Here is a 26641-nt window from a genome sequence, read left to right as displayed (position 1 = left end):
CTATTCTGGAGGCAGGGATGCTTTGGGATGCTTTGTCCACATTCCTCTCGCACCGTGCACAGACGAGCCCAGCGCCGCTTCCCACGTGCGTGATGCGAGGCTTGGTGGAGAGGTGTGAAGTCCAGCGGCGGGGGGTGCACCTGCACCTGCCCGCCCGCGGGACGCGCGAGCCTCGCCCCTTCAACGCGCATGCGCGCGCAGACAGGCACCTGCTACGGGGCTGCTGCGGCTGGGACTCCTCCACCCCGTGGTCCACGAACCGTGTGGACAGCAGGCGCGCGTGCACCCGGGAGCACCTCCGGGGGTGGGGTGGGGGTGAGGGTGAGAGTGGGGGCTGCATCGCGAGCAGCCCCGGCGTCCACGGCCGGCAGGTGCTGCCGCCTGCACGAAGTCCGCCAGGGGTGCACGGGGGTGGCGAGGGGAGGCCCCTTAGCTTTTTTTTTATTTTTAAATTTTATTTATTTATGCATGAGATACACACACACAGAGAGAGAGAGAGAGAGAGAGAGAGAGAGAGAGAGAGAGGCAGAGACACATGCAGAGGGAGAAGCAGGCCCCATGCAGGGAGCCTCACGCGGGACTCGATCCCGGGTCTCCAGGGTCACGCCCCGGGCCGCAGGCGGCCTGAACCGCTGAGCCCCCCCGACCCCCCCTTACCTTTCAGCTTGTCGGCCAGCAGCGCCGCCTCGTGCTCCGAGTAGTGCATGATGGCAGGTGGCGAGGGCGGCCGCAGCCGGTCCTCCTCCAGCTTGCGCCGGTGCCGCTCCTCGCGCGCACGCATCCGCTGCTTGCACTCCCACTCGTAGAAGTCGTCCCTGGCCTGCGCGAAGTCCACGTGCAGGCGGCCCGAGTCCTTCTTGTCCGTGCTGGACCCTAGCCGCATCCGGTAACCTGAAAGCCACGGAAAGGCCTGACCTGTCACAACCTCACCAGCATCGTCCGGGACCCTCAAGCCACACTGGGGGAGCTTTCGCTTAATTCCATTTTTTTTTTCCCAGATGAAGGGCACTGCATTGTCTCCAGAGGAGGTGGGAAGCGATTACCCTCCTTCCCAGGGATGTGGAACTACTGCCAACTTCAGCTTATTAGGGGCTTTGGAGATAAACGTGCTTCTGGGAGGTGTCTCAGCCCGTCACCTACCCACCTTGCAAGCCAGCGTGACTAAGAGGGGGACCTCAAGAGCCAGGTCACTTATTGTCACTCTTTCCTTCTTCCCTCTGGCTTCCAGGAAGCTCAGGAACAAATTCGGCATGTGGTATGTCGCTTCCTCCCCCGACCCCCTCTTCCCCTCTCTGCGTTTCTATGGCCTTGGTGTTAGATTTTCAATTTACAGGAACTCTGTTGTAGAAGTGCTCTTAAATTCTTTGTAGAAAAAAGTTAGGTAGGAGTAAATAAAGAATATCTATGATATTTAAAAGGATCTACAAAGTAAATTCCATAACACCTCACTCGCAGATTATTGCTTCATTCCCCTAGAAAATGCTGCTCAATTCTCTCTTGGCAGCTGCAAAAGCCACAATTACTGAGGCAATTTTGCAATGCTGTTTTATTTCCACTTATCCTCTGGGGCACACAGGAGGATATTTTACCTTCTTTTTTTTTTTTTTTTTTTTTTTTTTTTTTTTTTTTGATATTTTACCTTCAATCAAGAGGCCTCACTGCTGCCTTCCTCATAGCCCTGCAGCACCTCATCTGGCATGCAGCACCGCACAAATTGTCCACGCAATCTTTGAAGGCCACAGGAGCCTGTGCAAGAGCGCAGAGCTAGACCAAAAAAAAAATGGGCCTGGAAATCTTTGGGGGATTTACTGCGAGGTACCCAACTTATAACGATGATGTGCAGAAACTGGATCTGAGAAATCAACCCGAACACAACTGAAACCAGACAGCCAGCCTAACTTCAAATGGAGAAGACTTGGCTTTGAGGCTGCTCTTTAGTTTGGGGTACTCAGATTTTAAAAACATAAATTCAGGTCCCAGCAGGATCACAGCTGTTGGGGCTGCCAGAGGAAAGAGCAAAATGAGCACTTTTGCTGTGTAGGGGCTTTGCAAATGAGGTACCAGGGTGAAATGCTAGGCTGTACTACACTGATGTTCAAGATCTCCGTGGTACATTTCAATGGATTATCTTGGCATTTGGGTTGAAACTCCACTGAAAACCCCCGCAGAGGCTGACTTCTTCCCTGTAGGGCGCCTCACACCTTTGGGAAGGTACAAATACAAAGCAGATCTCACATCTGATTCCTGTTTCTCCCTTCTCACTCCTGGGTTTAAATGGTGTTCTCTAAGAATGGAAGGTAGAACAATACCTACCCAAACCGCAAACACTGGATCGCATATGAGTGGAATTCAGGCTAAAGCAGAGTGTATCTTGGTTCTGGGCCCTAAAAACTTAACGAGTCAGCAGGCCAAGATATACATACTTAATAGCTGAGGAGGCAACAGTGCCTAAGACTGGCCACTGTGGCCCTAAACTGGCCCAGTGTCTTTCTTCTGCTCACGTCCAGAGCATCACTTTTCAGATATTTCTGGTTCCAAAAAGTACCCTCTCTTTCACCAAAACATCATCATTAAGGCCTTAAAAGAGATCCTGATGAGGCTAAATCTAAAATTAGCTTGGCCTTCAAATGTGAACGCGGTCCTAAATTAGGCCTTCCAGCTGGGCCTCGGTTTGCAGGAGCTCACACACAGGAGGGGCAGCCTCCCTTCCCTCCTGCCCCTCTAGTTAATCAGCCTTTCAGATCTTCCCCGGACTGGTGTGCAACCTCCCTAGGGTGGCTGAGACGGAGCTCGGCGGACCCCTGTGCCTCTAGGCAGGGAGGCTGGGGGTGAGGCCTCTGGTGCGGGCTCCTCCTGCTGCCCAGGGGCAGAGCAAGGGGCAAGCAGGTGCCTGGCTCACAAGCAGGACCCAAGCTGGGAAAAGCGGAGCATCAAGGGATAAAAATAGAGGAGTACCTTCCACGTGCCTAAATTTGGGCCTGTTCATCTTTGGCCAGTGTCTCATGGGGTTCCTGATTGGGTCTAAACGCTGGGTTATGTTGGAGTTGAAAGGCACTTTGGATCTCCTCTAACCCAGGTGGAACAAAGCAATTGTTTACGGGTAGAGCTGTGGATACAGCCCACGTTCCCCGGGCAGGTCTGGGAGACACAAGAATCAGTCCTTCTTTTACCATCTTCAGGATATTTGTGTTAAAAACAACCATTTGCTGAATGGTTCCTATTGTTGCAGGTGCCCTGCCAAGCACTTAATATCCATTATTTTGATTCATTCCTCGTAATAATCCTATGAGTTGCTACTGTTACTCCCTCAGTTTTGCAGATGAGAAAATGGAGGCCAGAGAGAGGTTATCTTGCCAAGGCACGTGAGACCCATTGCCACCACTCCACTGAGTCCCCGGCTGTGTTACAGATTCCTCTGATGCTAAGGCCCAGGAACACATGAAAAGTAAAACACAGAGCTATTTGTGTGTCGTAAAGTCTTTCTTCTATGTTTCGTCTTCCTTCTCTATTTTAGAATGCTTTCAGATTCCACTGGCCCACCCACTTTGTAAGGTATTATTGGAATAAGGGTTTTAAGGTTCTCCATGTCACTACCCAGGCTCATGAAAGTTGCAGTGATTGGTGTTGGAATAACCCCAGCTCCTGAGGTTTGCAAAGAAATTCCATGGCAGGAGGAGTGGCCTGCAGAAATTAAGTAAGCCTGGCAGTAGGATTCAGATCGATCTATCTATCTATCTATCTATCTATATCTATCTATCTATATTGTTTTTTCCCCTCTTTTTTTCTCCCCTCCTCTCATTGGCTTGGCCTCAGGAATAGAAAGGCAGTGTGCAGAGTGATAGACTGAGGCACACAGAAGGAGAGCCTCGTGAGGGGATGGCAAGGTGTTGAATCTAAGCACGCATCTCCCTAAAACCACATCCCAATACCAGATCCATAGTTCTTAGATCTGGCAGAGGCCTCGATGATAGCCTCTGGACACTCGCTCGGACACCCGCCGGCAGCACGGGGTCTAATTTTAACATCTGCAAAAATCCCCCCCTATAAATTGGCACCAAAGAAGCAGGTATCACAGGGCAGGCATTACCACTGCAAACGTACTAGGCCTTCCTTGGGCAGTGATAGCAGGCCTTCCCCTGAGGCCCACCGGCTACTTTCTGCACGGAACCGATCTTGATTCGATACCCTGGGGTCTAGAAAGTGAACCACTTCTGAAAAACTGAAATCATGCTGAGAGAGTACTTTATTCCCCCAGGGAATTACATCCAATAATAATAATGGCCCTCAGTATTCATAATATTGGTTTTCATCTAATAAGCACTTGAGAACATTAATTAGAACCTCGACGGAATTCCTGAAGGCTGGTGGTGGGAAACCCTTCCTGCCACAACGTACACTCACAGACTTAACATTAGAGCTTCTGGAAGCCAAGGGAAAAGACCAGAGTTCCTCCTTTTCCAGCCCCAACTGTGAGGACTTCATTGTGCCAGTTGAGGCGAAAGGGAATAAGCTCGTATTAACATCACAAAACATCACAAAATGCCTAGAAAACCCCTTATGTAATGCAAAGTACCAGAAAGGTAAATGGCTTTATCAACCATGAATTCCTCTGCAAAGCGAATGTGACAAAAATTCTTCTTGCTTTTCCGAATTGCTGTAATATCACCGCACTGCTCAAAGACTTCTTGAATAATTTCCTCAGTAGCATTTTCTGGTAATCCTCCGACAAACACGGTCTTACACCCAGGAGGTCGTTCTCGTGTGGAAGGAGGTGGAAGATCTAATAATCACAACAAAACAGAGGGGTGTGCCTTTTATTTCTCTGTGCTCCTCCGGGTTCCCCCCATGGAAGTGCAGCTGACAGAGGAACTTTCCACTTGGAGTCACGAGAAATTTCTACACCCACTTCCACTGATGGCGGCTGTCTTGTTTTCCCCTCCTCTCCCCTCCTCCTCCCAACCCTTACTTTCTGGGTGCCTTTCTACACAGAGTGGCTATGCTTGTCCATGAGCAAAGATAAAGCAAATGTTAGCATAATTTCATTTCTCCTTCATATTACAGCACCCCAGAAAATGGGGTGTGTGTGTGTGGGGGGGAGACTTCACAAAGTACAAAGCATGATGAAATGACAACATGATGGAAAACTTGGGCTTGTTATCTGCTTTGTCTTGCTGCGGGATAATGGATCCGCAAGGCAGAGGCAGGGAACACAACCCACAAGCGCGCGCAGTACTTGCTCGGCTGGGAAACACTGGGCCTGAAAACAACACTTTTTTCAAAAATTCACATTTAAATGAGCCAACGATTACATTTGGGGGAGGCTGTAGGAAAAGATAAAACGTACACTGTCACAACATTTTACCTAGTTTATATGTAGATTACTAAAGCAATCTCCTGAAAAGTCCACTTCAAAAAGGCAACACTGATTAATATGAATAAAAAAAAATTCTAGCTATTTAAGCCCATAAACTTAGTATCTGAGACTAAATTAAAAAAAAAATTCTGGCTCATTTATTTTATCAAATGTACGTTTCCTTCAAGCAAATGCAATTTGGCCCAGAAACTCTGAGATGCGGGCTCCCCCCAAAATTGCTAACTGCCAAATTAATTCAATTTTCCATCTAGCAAAGCACATTTCAGAGCTTTTCTCCCACATTTGTGAAGATGGATGGAAATGCTCACGTGTTTCACACTATGTTTTGCAGCAAATGCTAGACTTTGTTGCATGCAGAAAGATTCTTAATGCTGGATTATATATCCCCACATCACACATATTGCCTTCATGGTGTCAATTCAGCTCCTGGATAGAACACATGGACACATCCCCAGACATTTGTGCTAATCTAGAGACAGAAGCCTTATGTAGAATGGATCCCCACTTGTGCATCCATGCGGAAGAATTTTGAAAGCGCATGCAATGCTACATTAAAAAAAGAGAGAGAGAGAAAAGAAATAAATTTAAATGGACGAGCAGATATTTTCCACAGGTATCACTTACTTGGATTTTGAGGGAAAAGAGTACAACTTTTGCAGTGGATTATTTCTTTGACGACAGCCACTTCTGTTGGCGGCGGGGGTGGCACCAGCCCCAGGCCTGGTATCATTGGGTTAATGGGGGTGATCCCAGTCATCATGTTGAGGCCTGGATCAAAGCCTGGGACACAGATTGAGTCTGTGAAGTACACAAGATAACATTTTGGTTGGAGGATCTAAAATCAATTTTCATTGTTATTTTTGCTGTTTTCCTGCAAGGATTGTTCGACTTTATACTTTTTTTTTTTTTTTAAGGAATTTCTCCCGCCATAAGATGTAGCATTATAGAAAGCTATTCCAGAAAGGTAAAGAGAAAATAAAAGATGAACTTAAAACTACACGAAAGGGAAATTATATTACTTAAAACATTAACGTGGCATAATGGAACACAGCACATTGAAGTGGAAACCATGCACCATGAAGCTTTGCTATTGTTGCAAATATGATTTTCTGTTTCTTAACATTGGTGTGGTGTTTAGGCTGCCTTATGACCCAGAATATGGGAAGAATATCATTTAACATTGAAGTACCCTGTGAATCTAATTGTCAGTCTGTTTTTATCAAAAGAGCCTTCTTATTCAAGTGACCTAGATTTGGAAAAGTTCAATTTATATGTGCATACTTTATAATGATGCATTCAGGTCCAACCTCACCTATTTCCCCCGGGAAATAAAAAAAAAACAGAGTGATTACGATGGCCGGGTTAAGTACACGCAGGCACAGAATTAATTGCATACATTTCTGCATTCCACTGGATAATCACACTTTCTTCCTATAATTCAATCAACAAATAAATAATTGACCAACCTTCCTGAAATCTTTATGCCCTGCTATAAAAAAAAAAAAAAAACACACACAACAAATTTACGCTCTGTATAAAAAAAAGGGAGGGGGGCAAAAAGAATGGGTTTTCCAATATAACCAATGCATTGTATTTTTTGTTTTGTTTTTTGTTTTTTGTTTTTTAGTGTGGTAATGAAACAAGTGATTTCAATGGTGATATATGAGGATTTTCTTTTCCTGAATAAGTAAGATTTATTTGCAAGCAGGGACTTTTAGAAGATTGTACTGAGTGTCTAAGGAGCGTTTCTGTTTGCAGAAAGCAGACACTCTCCCTGGTTCTCAGTAGACACACCGTAGCACAGATGCCACCAGGAGTAGTCATGGTGAGCCCTCTGCTACTCCTCAGCAGTGAACTCCCTTTTCTTTTCTCACTCTCTTATCTTTTCTCCCTCCTCCTCCTCCTCCACCTCCTCCTCTTCCTCCATCACTCCCAATCCTCCCTCCCGGCCCCTCTGATCTGTGGCTCCCAAGGTCAGCCTCTGCCCAGGCATGGCCTCACTCTGCTTACCTGTGCTGAAAGGTGGGAGAAGCCAGAGGCAGAGACACCCTTTGTTTACTAAGACACTCCAGAGCACAGGAAGCACGGGCAAAAACTTCCCAGTTCTGGGAAAAGGCTTAGGGATAGCCTTCCTCTATATCCTGGATGTTTCCACTCTTCCTCTGGGTTGAACAGAATAAGCAGGGTGATCCTAGATCTATAACCCCAAGAGGACGGCTGTCCCATTTCTTAGGAAATCCATCTAATTGAGAGTGTACCAGCATGACTTCAATAAAATGAGGTGTTTTTTTTCCCCCCAGTTTTGGTTTTGTTTTTAAAAAAAAAACACGTAAATATAAATGCCAAATAAGCATTCTTATTCAAAGGAGTCACCTTGACATTCTAGGTACTTCCTCTGTAATTATGGTTCTCAGTTTCTTCATTTGTAACATGGGATAATCTCTCGGGGCACTAGTATTCCAGGATTCTGTGCTGACAGTGCTCAAAACAAGTGATATACAGAAGCCATAAAAAGCTGGGAAGTGACAGAGACAAGATTCACACTTTGGTTATTCATTTAAAATCCTCATAAAGTTTCACAGGTCTTATCCTCATTTGACAGATAAAGAGATTGAGGCATAAAGCAGTTGAATGGAATCCTCAACATCACAAATAAATGGCACAGTCAGCACCAGGGCCTGGGTCTCTGGCTCCAAATGTAGATATGTGTCTTTTGACTATTTTTTTTTACTTTAATTTTTTAAAAGATTTTGTTTATTTATTCATGAGAGACACACAGAGAGAGGCAGAGGCATAGGCAGGCTCCAAGCAGAGAGCCCCATGCGGGCTTGACCCCAGAACTCTGGGATGATACCTGAGCCAAAGGCAGATGCTCAATGAGCCAGTATGAGGGGCTCATCCCAAGACCCTGGGATCACAACCTGAACGGAAGGCAGACGCTTAACCCACTGAGTCACCCAGACGCCTCAAGATGTAGCCTTCTGTTCCAGGTGCCAAGTCTAAAGGGGAAGTTCCAGAACAGACTGTTTTTTGGTGTCCTTATCCCTGAAGCAACAAATAGGCTTCCAAGGTGAATAGATTAGAGATAGAAATATTGGCATGCGCATGCCTTTAATCTCATTCTGTGCATAAGATTCGTCTGTTTCTTGCTTGGCCGGGCCCTCCCGGTTGTTTGCAGACACAGGGTGATTGAAGGCTGCGACCACTCCGGACAGCGAACCCTGTGAACCTACAATAACCAGATGTTTCCTCGCAAAATGAGATGAGGAGCCCAGCGCTTGCATTCTCTTTTAGTTGTAACAGACTTCTGTTTTCTTTTTTGGAGGCCAGATAAGTACATCTTTAGAAATGGGACAAAAGACACTACTCTTGAGCAAAATATTTTCATGGAGAGCAAGAGTTACTTTGCTTTTTTCTGAGACATCAATATGAAGAGACGCTGAGGTTTAATGAAATCTGCATGGTGAGTGCAGTAGCTTGAAAAGAGCTTAGAAAAGAATTAACACTTAAATTATGTTGGACCTCAAAGGATCTGAGATTCAGTATTAGAGAGGAGGAAGGAGGGAAGGATTAGACTTTTCTTTTTTTTTTTTTTAAATAAGAACCCATTACTTTTTAACAATATATGAACAGATGGAAATTGTTTTCCCAAATAGCACAGGAACCTGCTATGTACTAACTCATTAAAGCAAATGCACAATTTTTGAGAGTCTGAGAAAGACACAGGCTCAGGAAGACAAAGGTGAAGAAGAGAGTGTGAAGCTCTAAGAGTCAGTTCCTTGTCTTGCTTAGAAAAGCTGCCCCTGTGAACTTCAGAGATAATGAGTTATAATTCCACTCAGGGAAAGGAGGAAGAAGGCTTAAGTTGCAGCAAGAAAGAATCCAATTAAGTGTAGAGTAGAACTTTCAGAAATTGTACTCGAGCAAGAGAAAGGGTTATTTATTTCGAAGCCCGCAGCCCCGTCCCGCTGTCCCCTGTACCGCAGCCAGCAAGCACAGAGGCGCCAAGGCCAGAGCTCAGCTAACGTTTCTTCCTCGCTGTCTGCTCCCAACTGCAAACGACAAAGCCAGAAACAAAAATCCTGCTTAACTGACTCAGACGTAGTCCAATGTTTTATCAATTAGACGAGCATGTTTCCAGGGGCAGGTCGGGGTTTTGTGTTCAGGAGTCTAGAGGCATGACAGTTTCTTTCCATCCATTCATGTGGCATTTCCTGGGCACCTGCTGCTGCCAGGACCTGGTGTCAGGAACTGTGATATGCTCCCTATTTGGGGAAAAATCGCTGTGTTTAAGGAGAACACGAAGGATGGGCACAAGACTCAGCAGAAGAGTTGAGAAGTGTAAACCAAGGCTCACAGGAGGGCCCCTGAGGAGACCTGCCAGGGGGAAGCCTGATGGGCCTGGGGGACTCCAATCGGCTGAGCATGTGACACTGTGACCAGTGTCCTGGGGGCCTTCTCTATTTGTCCACTGCCCCTAGGGGGTGGCTGGCCCCCTTCCCGCCCTTTCCCATCAATGCCTCACTGAAGGCCAATTATTTGAAATGAGAACTCGACCTCACTTGGAAGAGTCAACAGAGGCCCGTCCAGGGCAACTGGGTTCGGTGTGCGTGCGGCTGCTCTGCTGGGCTGAGCCTCGGGCACAGAGGTCATCTGTGAGCGTTGGGAACGGGTGCAGCCCAGAGGGCAGGGCGTAGGGCTCCCAGGGAATGACAGGAGGAAAGAGGCCCTTCTCGGGCCCAAGGCGAGCGGTGGGGCTGCTCCCGGGCAGCGATCACGAGCGGCAGGCATCACCCAATAGTTTATTTTTATTTATTTTTTTTATTTGAGAGAGAGAGAGGATGTGCATGCGTGTGTGAGTCTACTCCATCCCACAGCCTTGAGATCATGACCGGAGCTGAATCAAGAGTTGGATGCTTAACCAACTAAGCCACCCAGGTGCCCCTCCATTTGGTCTCTAATGGGAAAGAGGAATCTGGATTTTCAGTATAGTCTGCTGGTAATTCTGGGCATCAGGGCTGGTATTCAGAAATACTCTGGGTGCAAGTAACAGAGACTGACCAACAATGGCTTTACACAAAGGGGATTTTCACTTTATTTACAAGAATTCTGAAGGAGTATGGCTGCTGGCATCAGCTTGGTCAAATGATGGTAGGGTAGGTCAGTGTCTGTGAGATTCTCTTGGCCTTTTTCTCATTGTAGCAAGGTGGCTGTTGGGCTCCAGGCATCACATCCTCAATCAAGGCAGGAAGAATGGAGGGGCAGAGAGGTGTTACCCATGTCTGCCTCTTTTATCAGAAAAGCATAAACTTTCCCAGAAGCCCCTGTAAGACTGCCTCTTATATTGCACTGGCCTTACCTGGTCACATGTCACCCAAGAGCGGGCGGGTCGGCTTCTTGGGGGGGCGCCATGGCCAGGTCATCGGGCCTGAGCCGGGTTCTGACTCGGGGCAGGTGGAAGTGAGTGTGGCCACAGTGTGACAGGGTCAGAGGCGGAGAGAAAGGCACAGCCAGGGAGGTTCCCTGAGCTGGCCCTCGGGCTGAAGGAGCAAGACAGGGTCCCGGCGGCAGGACCAAGGCAAAGGGTTAGTGGAGGGAGGCAGACACCCCAGTTATGAGGCGTGGGGTCTGGGTCACAGCCTGGCCTGTGTCAGGAGGCTGAGTCTTATTTGGCAGGGTCCCAGGGCCCCCTTCCTTGTCCCTGAGGCCCACATGGGACCTCAGAGCCAGGAGATGCCAAGCCTGCGGGGGCTGGGGCCCACCGACGGGCTGCAGGGGCTCTGACAAACACGTCCAAGCTCCTCTCCTCTCTCCGGAGGAACTGCTGCCTCAGAACATGATCCATCATCACCGGACAGAGAAACCACATGATACGTGAGGACATTCTGTTCAGTGGACATTTGGGACGGAGACACGGTTTCTCACAGTAGTTTGCCATTGCAGGTGGCAAGCCCTGCTCTTCTACAACGCAGAAGGTGAGGCTCATGGATTATTACAGGAAATGCTTTTTTTTTTCCCATTCCCTGTCCTCCTTTGCTCTAGTATTGTTAAGGATCATTTCATGATCAACGAAGGAAAGCAGTTTCTAAAACGGTGAACTTGACCCGGGCAACAGCTGAGGGACCCTATGACCGGCTGGTCCCTTAACCTCTCTGGGCTTCAGGGTCTTCTTCAGGCACGTGTGAACATGATCACCAGACATACTCCCTCCCCAGGCTGGGAGCCTCCAAGGGGACGGTCCGTGGGAAAGCAGCATACCCACGCGTGAGGACCCCACATCTGCCATCACGTGTGCCTGCGATCAGCTCCTGGGTCTCCCATGCGCTGGCTGTGCGGCCTCGGGACACTGACTCTTCCTAAGCCTCATTTCTAACATCTGCAAAATGGGGACCATCAGATTTAAGTGTGAATATTCTTGTGAGGATTGCACAGGATTAAAAAAAATCGGAAGTGTTTTAACATCATGTTCGGCACACGGCAAGTACGCAACAAATGGCAGCACTTATATGCGATGTTGAGAAACACGTATTTTATGTAGAATAACATTCGTGTAACCTTACATAAAATAGGTTATTACTACTCTATACACATAAAGGATCATGATGGTGACCACGAAGCATATCTTTTGACAAATATTTGAGCGCCTACCAGGTGTTGGGACGTTCTCAAAGGTACTTTGGCCGTAAAGATATTATCTGAGTCCTCCCTTCAATGAAGCGACAGTCTGGTGGTCAACGAGACTAAACAGACAATGCCAATACAGTAGGACGACTGTTGGGAGACACTTCAGTAAGAGGTGCTAAACGCAGAGGAGCCCAGAACCCAGGGTGGGATATGGGCCTTATGGTTTGAATTGGGTCTCTCTGAACAGAGATGTCGAAGTCATGACTCCCCTGATAACTTTATTCAGACACGGGGTCTTTGCAGATGCAATCAGGTTAGGACAATGGCATACTCGATTACAGCAGGCTCTATCGAATATGACTGGTGTTCTCATAAGGACAGAAGAGACGCAGAAGATGGGTCCACACAGTGAATGCCATGTGTCAGCGCAGCAGAGATTTGGCTACGTAGCTGCAAGCCAGAGAGCACCAGGAACTGCTAACAAAACCCAGAGACGAAGGGAGAGACACGCAACAGATTCTTCCCTAGTTCCTTCCTGGAGGGAAGATGGCCCTGCCAGCACCTTGATTTTGGACTTCTGGCCTCCAGGACCCAGAGAGATTAAGGTTTCTGTGTTAAGCCCTCCCAGAGCTTGCGGTACTCTGTTATGGCAGGTCTGGGAAACTAATTGGGGAGGGGTGGGCAGTGTCATAGAACGAATGCTGGAGGGGGTGACAGCTGACCTGAGTGTTCGAAAGGATGACTCCTATGGGTGTGTAGAGAAGATATTCTCGGGGCACCTGGGTGGCTTAGTCGGTTAAGCATCTGACTCTTAGTTTTGGCTCAGGTTGTGATCTCAGGGTCGTGAGATGGAGCCCCAAGTCCAGCTCTGTGCTCAGCGTAGAGTCTGCTTGGGATTTTCGCTCTCTCTCCTTCTGCCTCTCTCCCATTCGTTATCTCTCTCTCTCTCTCGAATAAATAAAAGATTACCTTTTTTTCTTTTTAGGATTATCTTTTTTTTAAAAAAGAAAAAGCACTCTCAAAATATATTTATTGGGATCATAAATACAAAAGATATTTCTTTTTTTTTTTTTTTTTTTTTTTACAAAAGATATTTCTATGTGTCCTCTTAGACGAAATGTTCGAAACCAGTTCCCAGGAGGCGGGATTGCTCTTACGTTTTCCCTTTGTGCAAAAGCCCAACCTTGAAGTGGGCTACATATTTATTAAGACTAAATCAACCCCACAGATTGTAAGTTAATGTTATAGGGTACCTCGTAAGATACGTGAATGCCTACAAGCAGAAATCTAAGAAAGTCACATTAGTAATGCTTCTTGTGATCTTTCCAAAGAGATCCAAGGGTGGCGAGGTATGTTTTCTACATAAATCCAAGATGTATACCCGAAGTGAGCTCCTGGAGCCTGGCTGTGCTCACGTTGTAAACAAAGACCTCATTCCATAAATAAAACCCTCTGTCTCCTTGGACTGGGGATATAATGCTGGCAGAGCAGAGGAATGCAGCCGTCAACAGCTATTTTAAGTACTGTTGACTTGACTCAGGAGATTTGTGTCCATGTTTGAAACTATGACATGACACCAAGTGAAGAGGATTTCAGAACTTCTTACTAAAATTGGTGCAGAGAAGCAGTGACTGCTAAAAGAAGTCTGTCGGGCCTTTCCAGCAACCTGTGCATGGAGCATGTGCTTTAAAACCAAATTTATTTGGAGTGAACAGGAAGTAAAAGCCCCTCAAAGGTTCTGTGAAATTCCCTCATGCCAGGGCAGGGGCAGTGGTTTGAATGTGATGCCAGAGAGAGCTCGGTACAGAGGCCTGAAGCGTCACACTCAAAGCAAGCCGCTCTGTTTTCCGGACCTGCTGAAATACACGCTTCAGACCCAGTGGGCCTCACAGCTGGGGCATGAACACCAGGCTGGCACATGCCAGGCAGGTGTGGAGGGGTTCACCTTGACAAGGAAGCAAAGGACACTGGGCCTCACCCCAGATTATGAAATCTTAAAGCTGAAAGAGGTTGAGTATTTCCTAGTCCTACCCCCTTGATTGAGCCATGAGAAAATCGAGGCTCGGGGTGGTTACGTAACGTGTCCAAAGTGACCCAGCTAGTTAAGAACGGAGCTGAAATTGGGGTCAGGAGTCCTGCTTGCTTCCCCGTTGTGCATTTGAGTCCTCCAATGTCTGCCCATTCAGCCTTAAGGCACGTCTAATGACAGGTTATTCCCTACTCCCCCAGACAGTCCATTCCTTTTTCTAATGGTTTCACAGGGAGAAACTCCCCCCTCGTACGTTGCCTCAGGACCTGAAACCCTGTAGTAAACCCACTGTCCTTATTCTGCTCTCCTGGGCTATTGTCAGAAGTCTGCTTCTCGGTCCTAGTGCTGCTGGTCAAGCTCACGAAGAAAGCTCACAGGAGCACCTGAATCTTCTCCAGCCTGGCCTCAGTGGCCTTGCTTCCCCTTAGCCTTTCCACAAGTGACTTCCTTTAAAGTTCACCTTTTCCACAGCCTAGGGTAAGCCCCAGAACTAGGGCCTACAGAATCTGACTGATGGGATCAGCAGTGCTTTTGACCTTTCTTGGTTTCGAACTCCATCATTTTGGCTGACCTGGTATATGAGGATTAAAAAATAGGGGTCACGTTCACATGGTTGCTTTGTGCCAGGCCTGCACAGAGCACCTCACATCAGCTCATTACATGAGTCCCTCTGGCAGTCCCATCGTGGAGGTGGCGCGCCCATCAAATGACCTCATTCGACTAAAATACACACGTCGTGTCTCTGCAGGATGTTGTCATGCAACTTTGTGGTTGGTGTTCTAAAACTAAATAAAAGAGTTTGCGTTTCCCATTGGATTTTCCAAAATCTTTTTTCTTAGGGTCTCTTTCTGTCTTGAGTTTTCCCTCCCCAGCCCTCAATATCTATACAATGGCAAGACAACTCTTTCTCAGAGTTTGCACCCCTTCTGATTGCTCCTTGCAGGTCAGACAGACTCAGCCACAGAAAAAGAGAAGACCGTCTTAGACAAATGTAGACAGATTCCTTCCCCCTAACATTTACTTCTCAACTCTTGCTGATTTCTGGTTCTGAGGGCCATTGCCGAATTCTCACCGCATGTAGGGTCACTCTTAATTCCTCGGTTTGGAGGCTCATGAGAAGTTCTTTGCTCTGCTCCCTGGCCTGCTGGCCCCTTCGCACTTGTGTTTACCTATTTGAATGCACTCTGTAGCCAACCGCTCGGTATCCGGGTCACCCGCCCTACCCCATCTCTGTCACACACACGAGGACACAGTAAGTAACCGCAAGGCTTGCCTATTTCTTTTAATGGCCCTTTCTCCTTCCTTTCATTTCCTAGCTTAAAACCTCTGTAGGCAACCACATCCAGTCACCCGCTGAAACCTTTCAGGAAAGTTCTCTGCATCACAGTGTTGGTTCCCACTGCTAGATGGGTTCTTATTAGCTCGCATCTGGAGGATTGCAAAAGCCGCTCTGTATGCCCAGGGGCAGCGGCTTCTGTATCTCCTTCCCTCCCCCCATGCCCTTCTTACACCCCTGAACCTGGGATCTGCCAACCGTGCCCACGGGAGACCCACGAGCATAGGCCCTAATTGGGGCCTCTAAATTACTTCTTTCAAACTTCTTTTCACATCCCCATCTCATTAGCCGATGATTAATTTTCTCTCTGTACAATGTTATGTGACTTTGTATGGCAGGACTGTTACATAATGGTAGGAAAAAAGGGGACTGCATAGGCTGTTGCTGTTCTCTCCTTTGAACTGGCTGACAGCCTTCTGGCACTGGGGCAGAACGGAGAGGCGAAACACTGTGGAATCTTGAGAGATGTTTTTGAACATCCAGTCAAGCATATAAGAAGCGCACTGTAATCCTGATATATCTATCTATCCATCTATCTATCTTCTTAAGGATGGAGACCTTCTGAGCATATAGACTGGCTTTAATTTATGGCAACACATTTCTTTCTGGCATTCAATGCCTCCTCGTTCTGTAGAGCTGTCCTTCTTCTCTGAAGTCAGGGTAATAGGCCAGTGTCATATTGATCTAGAGCCCACTGCACTCTGCGGGGGTGACGGCAGAGGTGGTACTTCATTCACACGGTGTCGGTGTCTTCACAGGGATCTTCCCTTTCCAACCTGCGTCTTTCCGAGATAATATGCAAGGGCTAACCTTTTGATTTTATTTACCCACCTTCGTTTTAGTTTACAAAGGCAGCAGGGAGATAGGTAACATCTCATAAATTTAAACAAGAACAAAGGAAAACTTATTCAATATTTAGCTTCAAAGAAAACATTCACATCGTATTATTTTAAACAATTTATGTAAGTTTCAATTTAAACTTACTGCTTGAAGGGGTTGAAGCAACACAGAGTTGGTCTCTTTATATAAGATCAGCATATAGCCATCGGCTGGGGGAGAAAATAGAGCCTCTTTTAAAAGCAAACACATCATGCGTGCTCCTAAAGGAAACTTCAAGTCGTGTGTTGTTTTCAGATCACAGACTGATCTAATATTAATTTAATTTTTCCACTCGACTGTGTGGGCAAGGACAACTGGCTGGGAAGAAATAAGAGCGGAAGAGAAATCCAAGAGACAGGCAGTAAACACAGAGAGAGAGACCATCTGAGTCTGGGGCTCAAGGGCAAGCTCACTCTCCTGCCCAGTGTCCTAGCCTCTTTATGCCTCGGGTCTCAAACTGTAAAAAAGAGGATTAAAAATATATTTAGGTTGATAGGCTTGTTGTGAGGATTAAGTGGGTTAAAATATATAAAGGGCTTAAAAGAGTGCCCAGTAGAGAAAGCACTCAGCACATATTAGCTGTCATTTCATTTTAATCGCAGATATTATATTTGTGCACGTGCGTATGTGCATGTCTGCGCTACAGAGCGTACATGATACAATACTGCCTTACTGTCCTTCCTTTTTAAAAAAGGCATATCTCAATCTTCAGCTGCTTTCTAAATTAAAGTTGTGTATGTGTGTGTTTAAAGATTTTATTTATTTATTCATGAGAGACACAGAGAGAGAGGCAGAGACAGGCAGAGGGAGAAGCAGGCTCCCTGCAGGGAACCCGACGTGGGACGATCCCAGGACCCCAGGACCCCAGGATGAAGCCCTGGGCCAAAGGTAGGCGCTCAACCGCAGAGCCACCCAGGTATCCCTAAATTAAAGTTGTATTATTTATTCTAACTTTAAAAAGTAATTCTTTAGGTGGAAATCAGGAGGGTCTTCTAGGAAAATAACTAAGGAGGCAGTGCCATATAGTTTTGCCACAGGAGACATTTCTCTGATAGTTTAGTATCAGGAAAAAAAGAGAAAAAACAAAAAAAGAAACAACTTCCTCTAACCCCAAGGGCCCAAGATGTTTTTCAGTGCCTGGAAATGAGAATTACAGAGTTCAGAGCTGTTTCCTCTCTGCTTTTTCTGCCAAGAAGATGAGGTCTTATACCCAGATTCACCAACTGGGCTCATTCATATGTCCGGCATATCTGCTTTCCCCCTAAACTTAGTTTTTCCATTGCAATCCTACTTTATTAATTTCAATGAATGTATCTATGGGATTAAGCTTCTTATTTTTTAAGATTTCATTTATTCATTTATGAGAGACACACACACACACACAGAGAGAGAGAGAGAGAGAGAGAGAGAGAGAGGCAGAGACACAGGCAGAGGGAGAAGCAGGTTCCCTGCAGGGAACCTCATGCAGAACTCGATCCCAGGACCCCGGGATCATGTCTTGAGCTGAGGGCAGACACCCAACCACTGAGCCACCCAGGCGTCCCAGTATTAAGCTTCTTTATGCACACACACACACACACACACACTTATTATTATTATTTTTTTTTAATAAACTAAACGTGAGCAGCACCAGACTTTAAAAATACCTTCTTACATCTGAGGTCCTGGTAGATTCAGTTCTTTACATGTTGATATGCATTTTATTTTGGAAAGCATCAACGCCAAGTCATAGTCTCTGGTGGCCTGTCATTTCCGCAAACACCCTGAGTCATTCCGATAGATAATTTTTCAGAGATGTAAACCAAGGTGGAATGGTTCAAGGACCAAATTCAGCCTTGAGGGCTGAGCGCAGCTGACTTTGAGAAGCCTTTCTCAGCAGCTAGGATTGGTAGCGTCTTCCTACAGGGGCTTGACCCCTCAGTATTCAAAACTCAAGAGAACTCATTTCCCGCATGAAAAACATACCCCAAAACGTTGTTGTGTTCCTGGAGAGTGCAAGGTTAAAGACAGAAACGATTACCCAGGTTTTCATTTGAAGTTCATGATTTCCCATCTGGTTGTCAATGCAAAGACTCCTTTTGTTCTTCGTTCAGGGCTCTACGTCTCATTCCCGTCCCCAGAGGCGTCTAGTCTTGAACTGCTACCTTTATGCAATATTATGCTTTCCAAAACCCTTGTTCAATCATTCAATAAGCTATTTTTTCATTACATCCCTCCAAGGTTCCCCCCTCCATCTGCTTTACAAGTGAACGAGGCGGCGGTGGAGGTTGGGGTGACAAAAGAAGGGGAGGAAACTATGGTCCCTGCTATCCTGGCTGTGACGATAATTCACCTGCCTGTGGTCTGCAGGCACACACAGCTCGCAGGGAGAGGGCCAGGATGCTGTCTGGGCTTTCGTCCCATGCACCTGAGGTTCCTCCTCATCTCACCTGTGGGGCCAACATCTTCCACGCCCACTTCGCATTGCTATTACGGATGCTCAGTTACCTGAGGGGCGTTTCGGTGCCAGCAATTTACAAACCAGGAAAACCAATATGCAAATGTAAATTATAGTTTGGATTCTTCCCATTGCAAAGGCCTCCGGGGTTCCGCAATGGTGCTAAGTGCTTATTTCGTGCGGAGAGAGAATTCAATGTGTTATTCTGTATATTATTGGGATTTGGAGGATACGTGAACATGGCAGGGGGGAAGAGGGGGAAGGGGGGAAGGTGGAGAGCAAGGGAGGGTGGGGAGCTGTGTGTATGCATGTGTGTGTGTGTGCGGTGTACCCCGGTTCTCATGTACCCCATGATCTCGATAGAACTATGCCATTCTCCAGGTCAGGGTCATCCGCTAAGCTTCAGAGCTGAGAAAACGGGGGAGCTGAGTGGAATGCTGCCCTCGGTCCCTCGGAGGTATCTGGTCATTTTACATGATCAGTCGTCTACAAGGCTGCTAAGCAGGGGGCAAGATGCGGGGGGCACCGAAGGAAGTCAGAGCCCCTGGCCCAAGGCACACAGTGCGCTGTGACACGGGGGCCACCCAGCTGCATTAGGAAGTGACAGCAAAATTAGGGAGGTGCACGCAGCACCTGTGCCAACCTCCTGAAGAGAGCCCGTCCGCGCTCTGAATGACCAGTGGCCTCCTCATTGACAGTACCCCTCCCGCTGAGCCACCAGTGTGTCCTCCAACCCAAGCAAGGGGCACTCTGTCAATACAGACCCGAGTCGGAGATCAGCTGCCCCTCGGGGCTCGGGCCACATTTCCAAGAGCCGTTGTTTTCATGGCATTTATCAAAGGACGTTTCGAGGGCAGAGGACAGTGGGGTGTTTTATTTATCTTCCTTTAGCTATACCATTATATAGTTTTCTCCCCTCCTTAACACTGAGGGCATTGTGGATCAGCAGCCTTGCTTCAGGCTGAGTTTACATCAAAAGTGCCCGTGGTACGGAGGAGGACAAAGGAGGGATATTCAGAGACAGAGCGCAAGGCCTCTCTAACCTAGAGCTGCGTGTCGCAGATTTACATTTGCCAGAAACGCCAGAATGGAAGTGTACTTACTACCACCTTGGGCCTTCACATCCTTAGTCAATTAATGTTATTTTTTACTATGACAATGACAGATCATCGCTTCCCTGCACCCCCCCCCCCATTACATTCGGGAAGTCAGTCGAAAGAATTTAAAATCCCTATCACAGGGAGTTAACTTTCTCCCATCACAGGGTGATGGGACAGAGGCATGAGGGACGTGAATAATTTCAAGCGTAAAATGTTTGTTGAACAAACAGAGCTAAGTTTAAATAAAATAAAATCGGATAAACTGGCAGGATGGATCGAGTGTGTATCAGGAGGATTTATCTTGGGGCCTTTTCTGCACAATATCTTTATTCCATGTTTTGGACAAAGAACTCTATGACACCTTCATCAAGTACTATCTGTCGTCAACAGGCACTTGTGCTTGGGGTGTGTGGTAGGTGCTGGGGACACAGGGAGTTTGAAGACAAATGGCTGAGCTTTATGCTTCTAGAGAGAACAAAAGTGACAAATTAAAAAAAATTGCTTAATTTGGTGAAAAGCATCCTAAAATGAAATGAAAGGGCGGATGGTATAGGCAGGGCTCATGCCTGACACACTCCCGGTGTGATGTCAGAGAAATCTGGTCCTACAAAGTGTCCCTCACACTGTCCCCTTTGCCACCATTTGTCAAGGAACTGTGGCAGGCTAGCTCTGAGTTGTCATCTCCTTAAGGAGTAGAGAGGTAGGGGCTGGAGGATGCAGGTCCCATCGCTCCTGCCACACCCTTCTGAATCGGGGTACCTGTGCCCCTGCCTTACCCTCTCCACACCTGGGTGGGGCTGGCATGCCTTGCATGGGATCCTCCTGAGGCTGTGGGTACCAGTGCCAAGGACCCACTTCTCACCAGCCCGCTGGAGAGGCTTCTTTCGCTGTGATGATCACAATACCCCATCTCCTTTCCCTGGTGCCTCACGGTGGAGTCTTTGGGCTCCTGCCCCCCACAAGCAGAGCTCTGGGTATGGTCCTTTCTTTCTCCTGAGTGGACTGTTGGCAGGGCACTGAGGAATCCAAATGGGTCCCAGAGGAAGGTCTGGGAAAGGGAAGGGTTCTCTCTGTTACTGAGTATTCTGGGTGCCGGGCAGAATGCTGGGCACCTTCACATACATCATCCCACGTTACCTTTACCACAACAGTACAGGGAAAATTAAGGAATGGAAGGAATTTAAGTCGAATTAACTCCAGGGGAGTTTTACTGCAAAGGCATATTTGTCCCAGCAGGGCTGGTGGTGACAACAAGCCCCGAGCTGGCTCGATTGTGGGTCTCACCACTACCCGGGACTGACCTTCAGCTGGTAAACACCAGAGTGGACATATCGCTGATGAAAGCTGGCGTCTACCTATTCTGTTTGGTCAGTGCCCAAGACCTAGCCATTGTTAAATATTTGGGTATCACTGTTGCCCTTATCAAAATGAAATAGGTGGCAAATAGCAAATGTTTGACTTCTACTTCTGGCAAGGAAAGAGTAACGGACACAGGATATACTCTCTCACCTGAAACAACCAAAAACCCAGATAAAATGCATGAGACATGGCTTTCAGATATTGGATCTCAGGCAATGCCAGACAACGATTCTCGAGAGAAGAGAAGCAAACAAGGCGAGCCATAGGATTGCCCAGTCTAGAGAGATTACCGCCAGAAGAGAGTTTCCATGCTATGCCTCAGGGAGGAGAGGAATCTTGGAGGGGACTGGCAAGGCCAAGGTCACCAGAGTTTGCAGGGCAGAGTACCTGAGAAAACTGCACACACACATTCATACGTACACACGTGGGCACAAATGCATATACACACAGCTCAGAGATTTATTTATTTATTTTTTTTTTTAAATTTTTTATTTATTTATGATAGTCACAGAGAGAGAGAGAGAGAGGCAGAGACACAGGCAGAGGGAGAAGCAGGCTCCATGCACCAGGAGCCCGACGTGGGATTCGATCCCGGGTCTCCAGGATCGCGCCCCGGGCCAAAGGCAGGCGCCAAACCGCTGCGCCACCCAGGGATCCCAGCTCAGAGATTTAAAGCAGGGACATCTTGAATCTGCAGTTGAGAACTGACCAGGGTATGCATGTGAGTAAACTACTCAAGGCTGCGAGAAGAACCGCCCAAAGGGCTTACAGGAACCATCCAGAGATCACAAACCTAGGAAGAGTTCATGTCCCCTTCAGCTAGAGAAGAAAAGTCTCATCATTCATGAGGTATTATGTAGAATATTCAGAATGGTGCTGCCTCAATAGTGGGGCGAAATTAGCCCTGAAGGCTGCTCTGGTCTCTCATAACACAACTTAAAAGCAAGCTTCAGAATGTTCAAACTGTCTCCAATAAATTTAAATCTGTCCTGTAACAGGCCTCAAAGATTTTTCAGGAATGCAAAAACATCCAGCACCTAACAAGGGGAAATTCATGATGTCTGGCAGCCACTGAAAAGTTACCAGGTGGTGTGGTAGGCTAATCCTGAACAGGTGATCTGTTATTTATATGGCAAAGGGGAATTAGGGCCAAGGTAGCACTAAGGCTGCTAATCGGCTGAATATAAGATAAAGATAAAGAGATTATGCTGGATTATTCCAGGGAGCCTCGTATAATCACAGGAGTCCTTAAAAGGGGAGGAGGGAAGCAGAAGAGATAGTGATTTAATGTGAGAGCCACTGCTGGCTTTGAAGATGCAAGGTGACCACAAGCCACAGGATGCTGGCAGTCTCTAGAAGTTAGAAAAGGCCAGGGCACCTGGGTGGCTCAGATGGTTAAGTGTTCGACTTTTGGTCTCAGGTCAGGATCTCATGGGTTGTGGGATCGAGCCCATGCTCTGTGCTCAGCAGGGAGTCAGCTTGAAGATTTTCTCCCTCTGCCCCTCCCTTGCCCCTCCTCACTCCCACACACTCTCTCTCTTTCTCTCTCAAAAATAAATAAATCTCAAAAATAAAACAAAACAACAGTTAGAAAAGGCCAGGAAGCAGACAGGAATACAGAGCCTGGCGCCTCCAGAAAGGAATATGGCCCTGATAACACCTTGACTGAGACCAGTGAGGCTTTCTAACCTACAGAGCTGTGAGATAAGAAATTTGTTTTTAGTCACCACATTTGTGGTTACTAGTTACAGCGGCAGTAAAACAAACAAACAAACAAACAAACAAAACTACCAGGCATACAAAAAAGCAGTAAAAAATGATCCATAATAAGGAAAAAAGTAAGTCAACAGAAACAAAACATAAAGGACACAGATGACAGATTTAGTAGATGAATGTATTGAGACAGTCGTGTGTTCCATATATTCAAGAATGTGGAAGAAAGAGCGAACATGTTAAAGAGATACATGGAAGACTCAAACTGAATGGACATCTGGAGATGAGAGCTGCAATGTATGAGATGAAAGTACACTGCATGATATTAACAGCAGATTAGGCAATAAATTAAAAATTAAGTGATCCTGTAGAAACTGCAATAGAAACTGTTCAAAATGAAACACAAGGATAAGAAATGGCAGCAACAACAGCAAAAAGAGCAATAAAAAGAGCTGTAGGAAAGCTATAAGCAGCCTAATACACTTGTAGTCAAGCTCCCTGAAGAAAGGAGATAGGGTCAGAAAAATATTTGAAAAAATAATGGTGGAGTTCTCCAAATTTGATAAAACTATTAACTCACAGATACAAGAAGCTCAAGGATATAAGGCACAAGAAACATGAAGAGAACTATACCACGACATATCATAAAAGTTACTTAAACCAGTTACTTAAGACCAGTTCTTAAAAGTATCCAGAGGAAAAAAGATGTATTATGTGCAGAGGAAAAAAGATAACAACGAAAGCAGATTTCTTGTTGAGAACAATATAAGCCAAAAGACACCAGAGTGACACTTATAAACTACTGAAATCTAAAAATATGTCAACTTAGAGTTTTATATCCAGTGAAAATGTCCAAAAGTGCAAATGACATAAAGAATTTTTCAGACATAAGAACTGAAAAGATTGATCAGCAGCAGATCCACACTATAAGAAATATTAAAGGCAGTCCTTTAGGCAGAGAAAAATGATTTGAAATGGAAATCTTAATCTATACAAAGGAACAATGGGAATAGTAAATGTGTTGTTCAACATAAAAGACTGTTGTTTGTTTAAAAGATAATTGACAAAAAAAGCAAAGATTCTAACAATGTATTTTGGGTTTATAACATGTAGAAATAAAATGTATGACAGCAAATAACATAGGACAAGAAGGGGGGAAATAAAATTATACTGTTTATGGTTCATATATATATATAAAGTAGTAAAGCCAACAGAAGAAATTGAATCATAATCCTACAAGATAATTCAAAATAAGTCACTAAAGTAGAAAAGATGGAGTAAAGAACAGAAGAGACAAAATCAGGTAATAAGATTTATTTTAGCGCAATCATATGGACAGTCATATTAAATGTAAGGAATACCCTAATTAAAAGGCAGAACTTGCTAGATTGGATTAAAAAAGTAAGACCAAACTACCTGCTGCCTACAAGATACCTATTTATTTTTTAAATATTAATTCTGATACAGTTAACATACTGGAATTAGTGTTATATTAGTCTCAGGTGTACAATATAGTAATTCAGCAATTCTATATATTATTACTCAGTGCTCATCAAGGTCCCCATCACCTCGTTCCCCCATCCCCATTCCCACCTCCCTTCTGGTAACCTAACCACTTGTTCTCTGGAGTTAAGAGTCTGTTCCTTAGTTCATCTCTCTCTCTCTTTTTTCCTTTGTTCATTTGTTTTATTTCTTAAATTCCACATCATTCCACAGATGAGTGAAATCAATATGGCGTTTGTCTACTCTTGACCGACTTCTTTCACCAAGAGAACAAAACAATCCCAAACATTTATGCACTGAGTAAGACTTCAAAATACATGAAGTAAAAACTGAGGGCACAGAAAGGGAAAAGAGACAAATCCACAATAACAGAGATTTCAATAACCCTTTCTCAATAATTGCTATGACAAGTGGACAAGAAAATCAATCAGGATACAGAAAAGTTAAATAACACTATCAACCATTTTAACCTAACTAACACTTCGGGAACACTTCACCCAGCTATAGCAGAAAACACATTCTTTTCAAGTGTACAAGGTACACTTACCAAGACAGGCCATATTCCAGGCCTGAAGCAAATGTCTATAAAATTACAAAGGTACAAATCACAAAAAGTGTGGAATATATTCTTGGACCACAGTGGAGCTAAATTAGAAATTAATGGCAGGAGGACACCTGGAAAAATCACCAAATATTTGGAAACTAAATAACATATTTCTGAATACCTTGTAAGTAAAAGAAAGAAAGCGAATTAAGAATAGATAATATTTTTAATTAAATGAAAATAAAAACAGCATGCCACAACTCAAGGGATGTGGCTAAAGTAGTAGTAGGAGGGAAATTTATGGCACTAAATGCTCGTTTTAGAAGAGTCTCAAATCAATGACTCTAGCCCCCACTTTAAAAAACTGGAAAAAGGAAGGGCAAATTAAGCCTACTTTACCCAGAAAGGGAAACTTTACACAGAGCAAGAGTTGATGAAATATAAAATAGAAACATTATAGAGAAAATCAATGAAACCACATGCCAGTTATTTGAGAAGACTGAAAAGATCCTACAACCTCCAATCAGCCCTCTGAAGGAGAAAAGAGAAGACACAAAATACTGACAGTAGGCAAGATAGAGGGGAATGTAACTACAGGTCCTGTCCTATACCAATTACAGGTATAAAGAAATGCTGGGAACACATTTATGTCAGTAAATTTGACAACTTAGATGGAAGAGATTCCTGGAAAGACACAAATTGGCAAAGATCACTAAAGGAAAAATAATCTGTATATAGCTCTTATTAAAGAAAGAGTATTTGCAATTCAAATCATTCCCACAAAGAAACTTCAATCCCAGGTGACTTATCTGTGGAATTTTACTCTAGTAGAAAGTACATATTAGAGAAAAAAATAATAGTTATTCTGTTTTACAAACTCTTCTAGAACACTGAGGAGGAGGGAACACGTCCCAATTTATTTTATGAGGCCCGCATTACCCTAATACCAAAACCAGACAGAGACATTAGAAAAAAATTACAGACAATATCTGTCTTGAATTTCCATGTAAAATTTTAGCAAATTGAATCTAATGATCTACATAAAGCGTGATACATCATGACCAAGTAGGATTTATCCCAGGAATGCAAGATTGGTTTAACATAAAAAATTTGTAAATTTGCCAAACTGGCAGACTGAGAAAGATAGAAACACCCACAGTCATCTCCACAGACACAGATAAAGCATTTTTAAAAATCCAATATCCAGAAAAGTTAAATAACACTATCAATCATTTAAAAAAAAACTAAAATTTGAAGGAAACTTCCTCAACCTAATAAAGATGATATACTTAAAACCTACAGGTATCCTCATATTTAACTGTATTTCCTTATTAGATCAGGAATGGGCCAAAGGTATCCCCCCCTTCACTAGTTTTGTTCAGCTTTCCATACACTTGACAACATGGATGGCTTTCAGAATAATTATACTAAGTGAAAGTAGTGAGATATTGAGTATATTCCATATGATTCCACTTATATGAAATCCTGGAAAATGCAAAAATAATTTACAGAGACAGGTAGAAGGATCCAGGATTTGCCTGGGGAGTTGAGTAGGTGGAGGGAGAGATGACAAAAAGAACAAGAAAATTTTTTGGTATACTAGACATGCTCATTATTTTGCGATAAGTATTTCACAAGTGCATAGAAATGTCCAACCTTATCAAATTACACAGTTTATTCATGTACGGTTTATTGTATGTTAATTATACTTTATTAAAGCTATAAAATACAAAAGACTTTTAG

The 26641-nt window shown here is 45.2% G+C and overlaps 1 protein-coding gene across 10 annotated transcripts in view; it reads right to left on the bottom strand.

Annotated features, from left to right (window-relative positions):
• The window catches only part of ENOX1 (ecto-NOX disulfide-thiol exchanger 1), a 551124-nt gene that overhangs the window by 150456 nt on the left and 374027 nt on the right, over positions 1-26641 (bottom strand). For all 10 annotated transcript variants that reach the window (XM_025478196.3, XM_025478197.3, XM_035704332.2 and 7 more), the window contains 3 exons: positions 5999-6172; positions 4574-4780; positions 658-891 (listed from right to left, as the gene is read on the bottom strand). In XM_025478196.3, the coding sequence (XP_025333981.1) occupies positions 658-891; positions 4574-4780; positions 5999-6172 (615 nt within the window). The remainder of the gene's footprint in view (positions 1-657; positions 892-4573; positions 4781-5998; positions 6173-26641) is intronic.

This window comes from Canis lupus, chromosome 22, assembly GCF_003254725.2.
Source record: "Canis lupus dingo isolate Sandy chromosome 22, ASM325472v2, whole genome shotgun sequence".
Taxonomy (NCBI): domain Eukaryota; kingdom Metazoa; phylum Chordata; class Mammalia; order Carnivora; family Canidae; genus Canis; species Canis lupus.
Note: the sequence above shows the minus strand (reverse complement) of the source record. Positions and strands in the feature narration are given on the sequence as shown.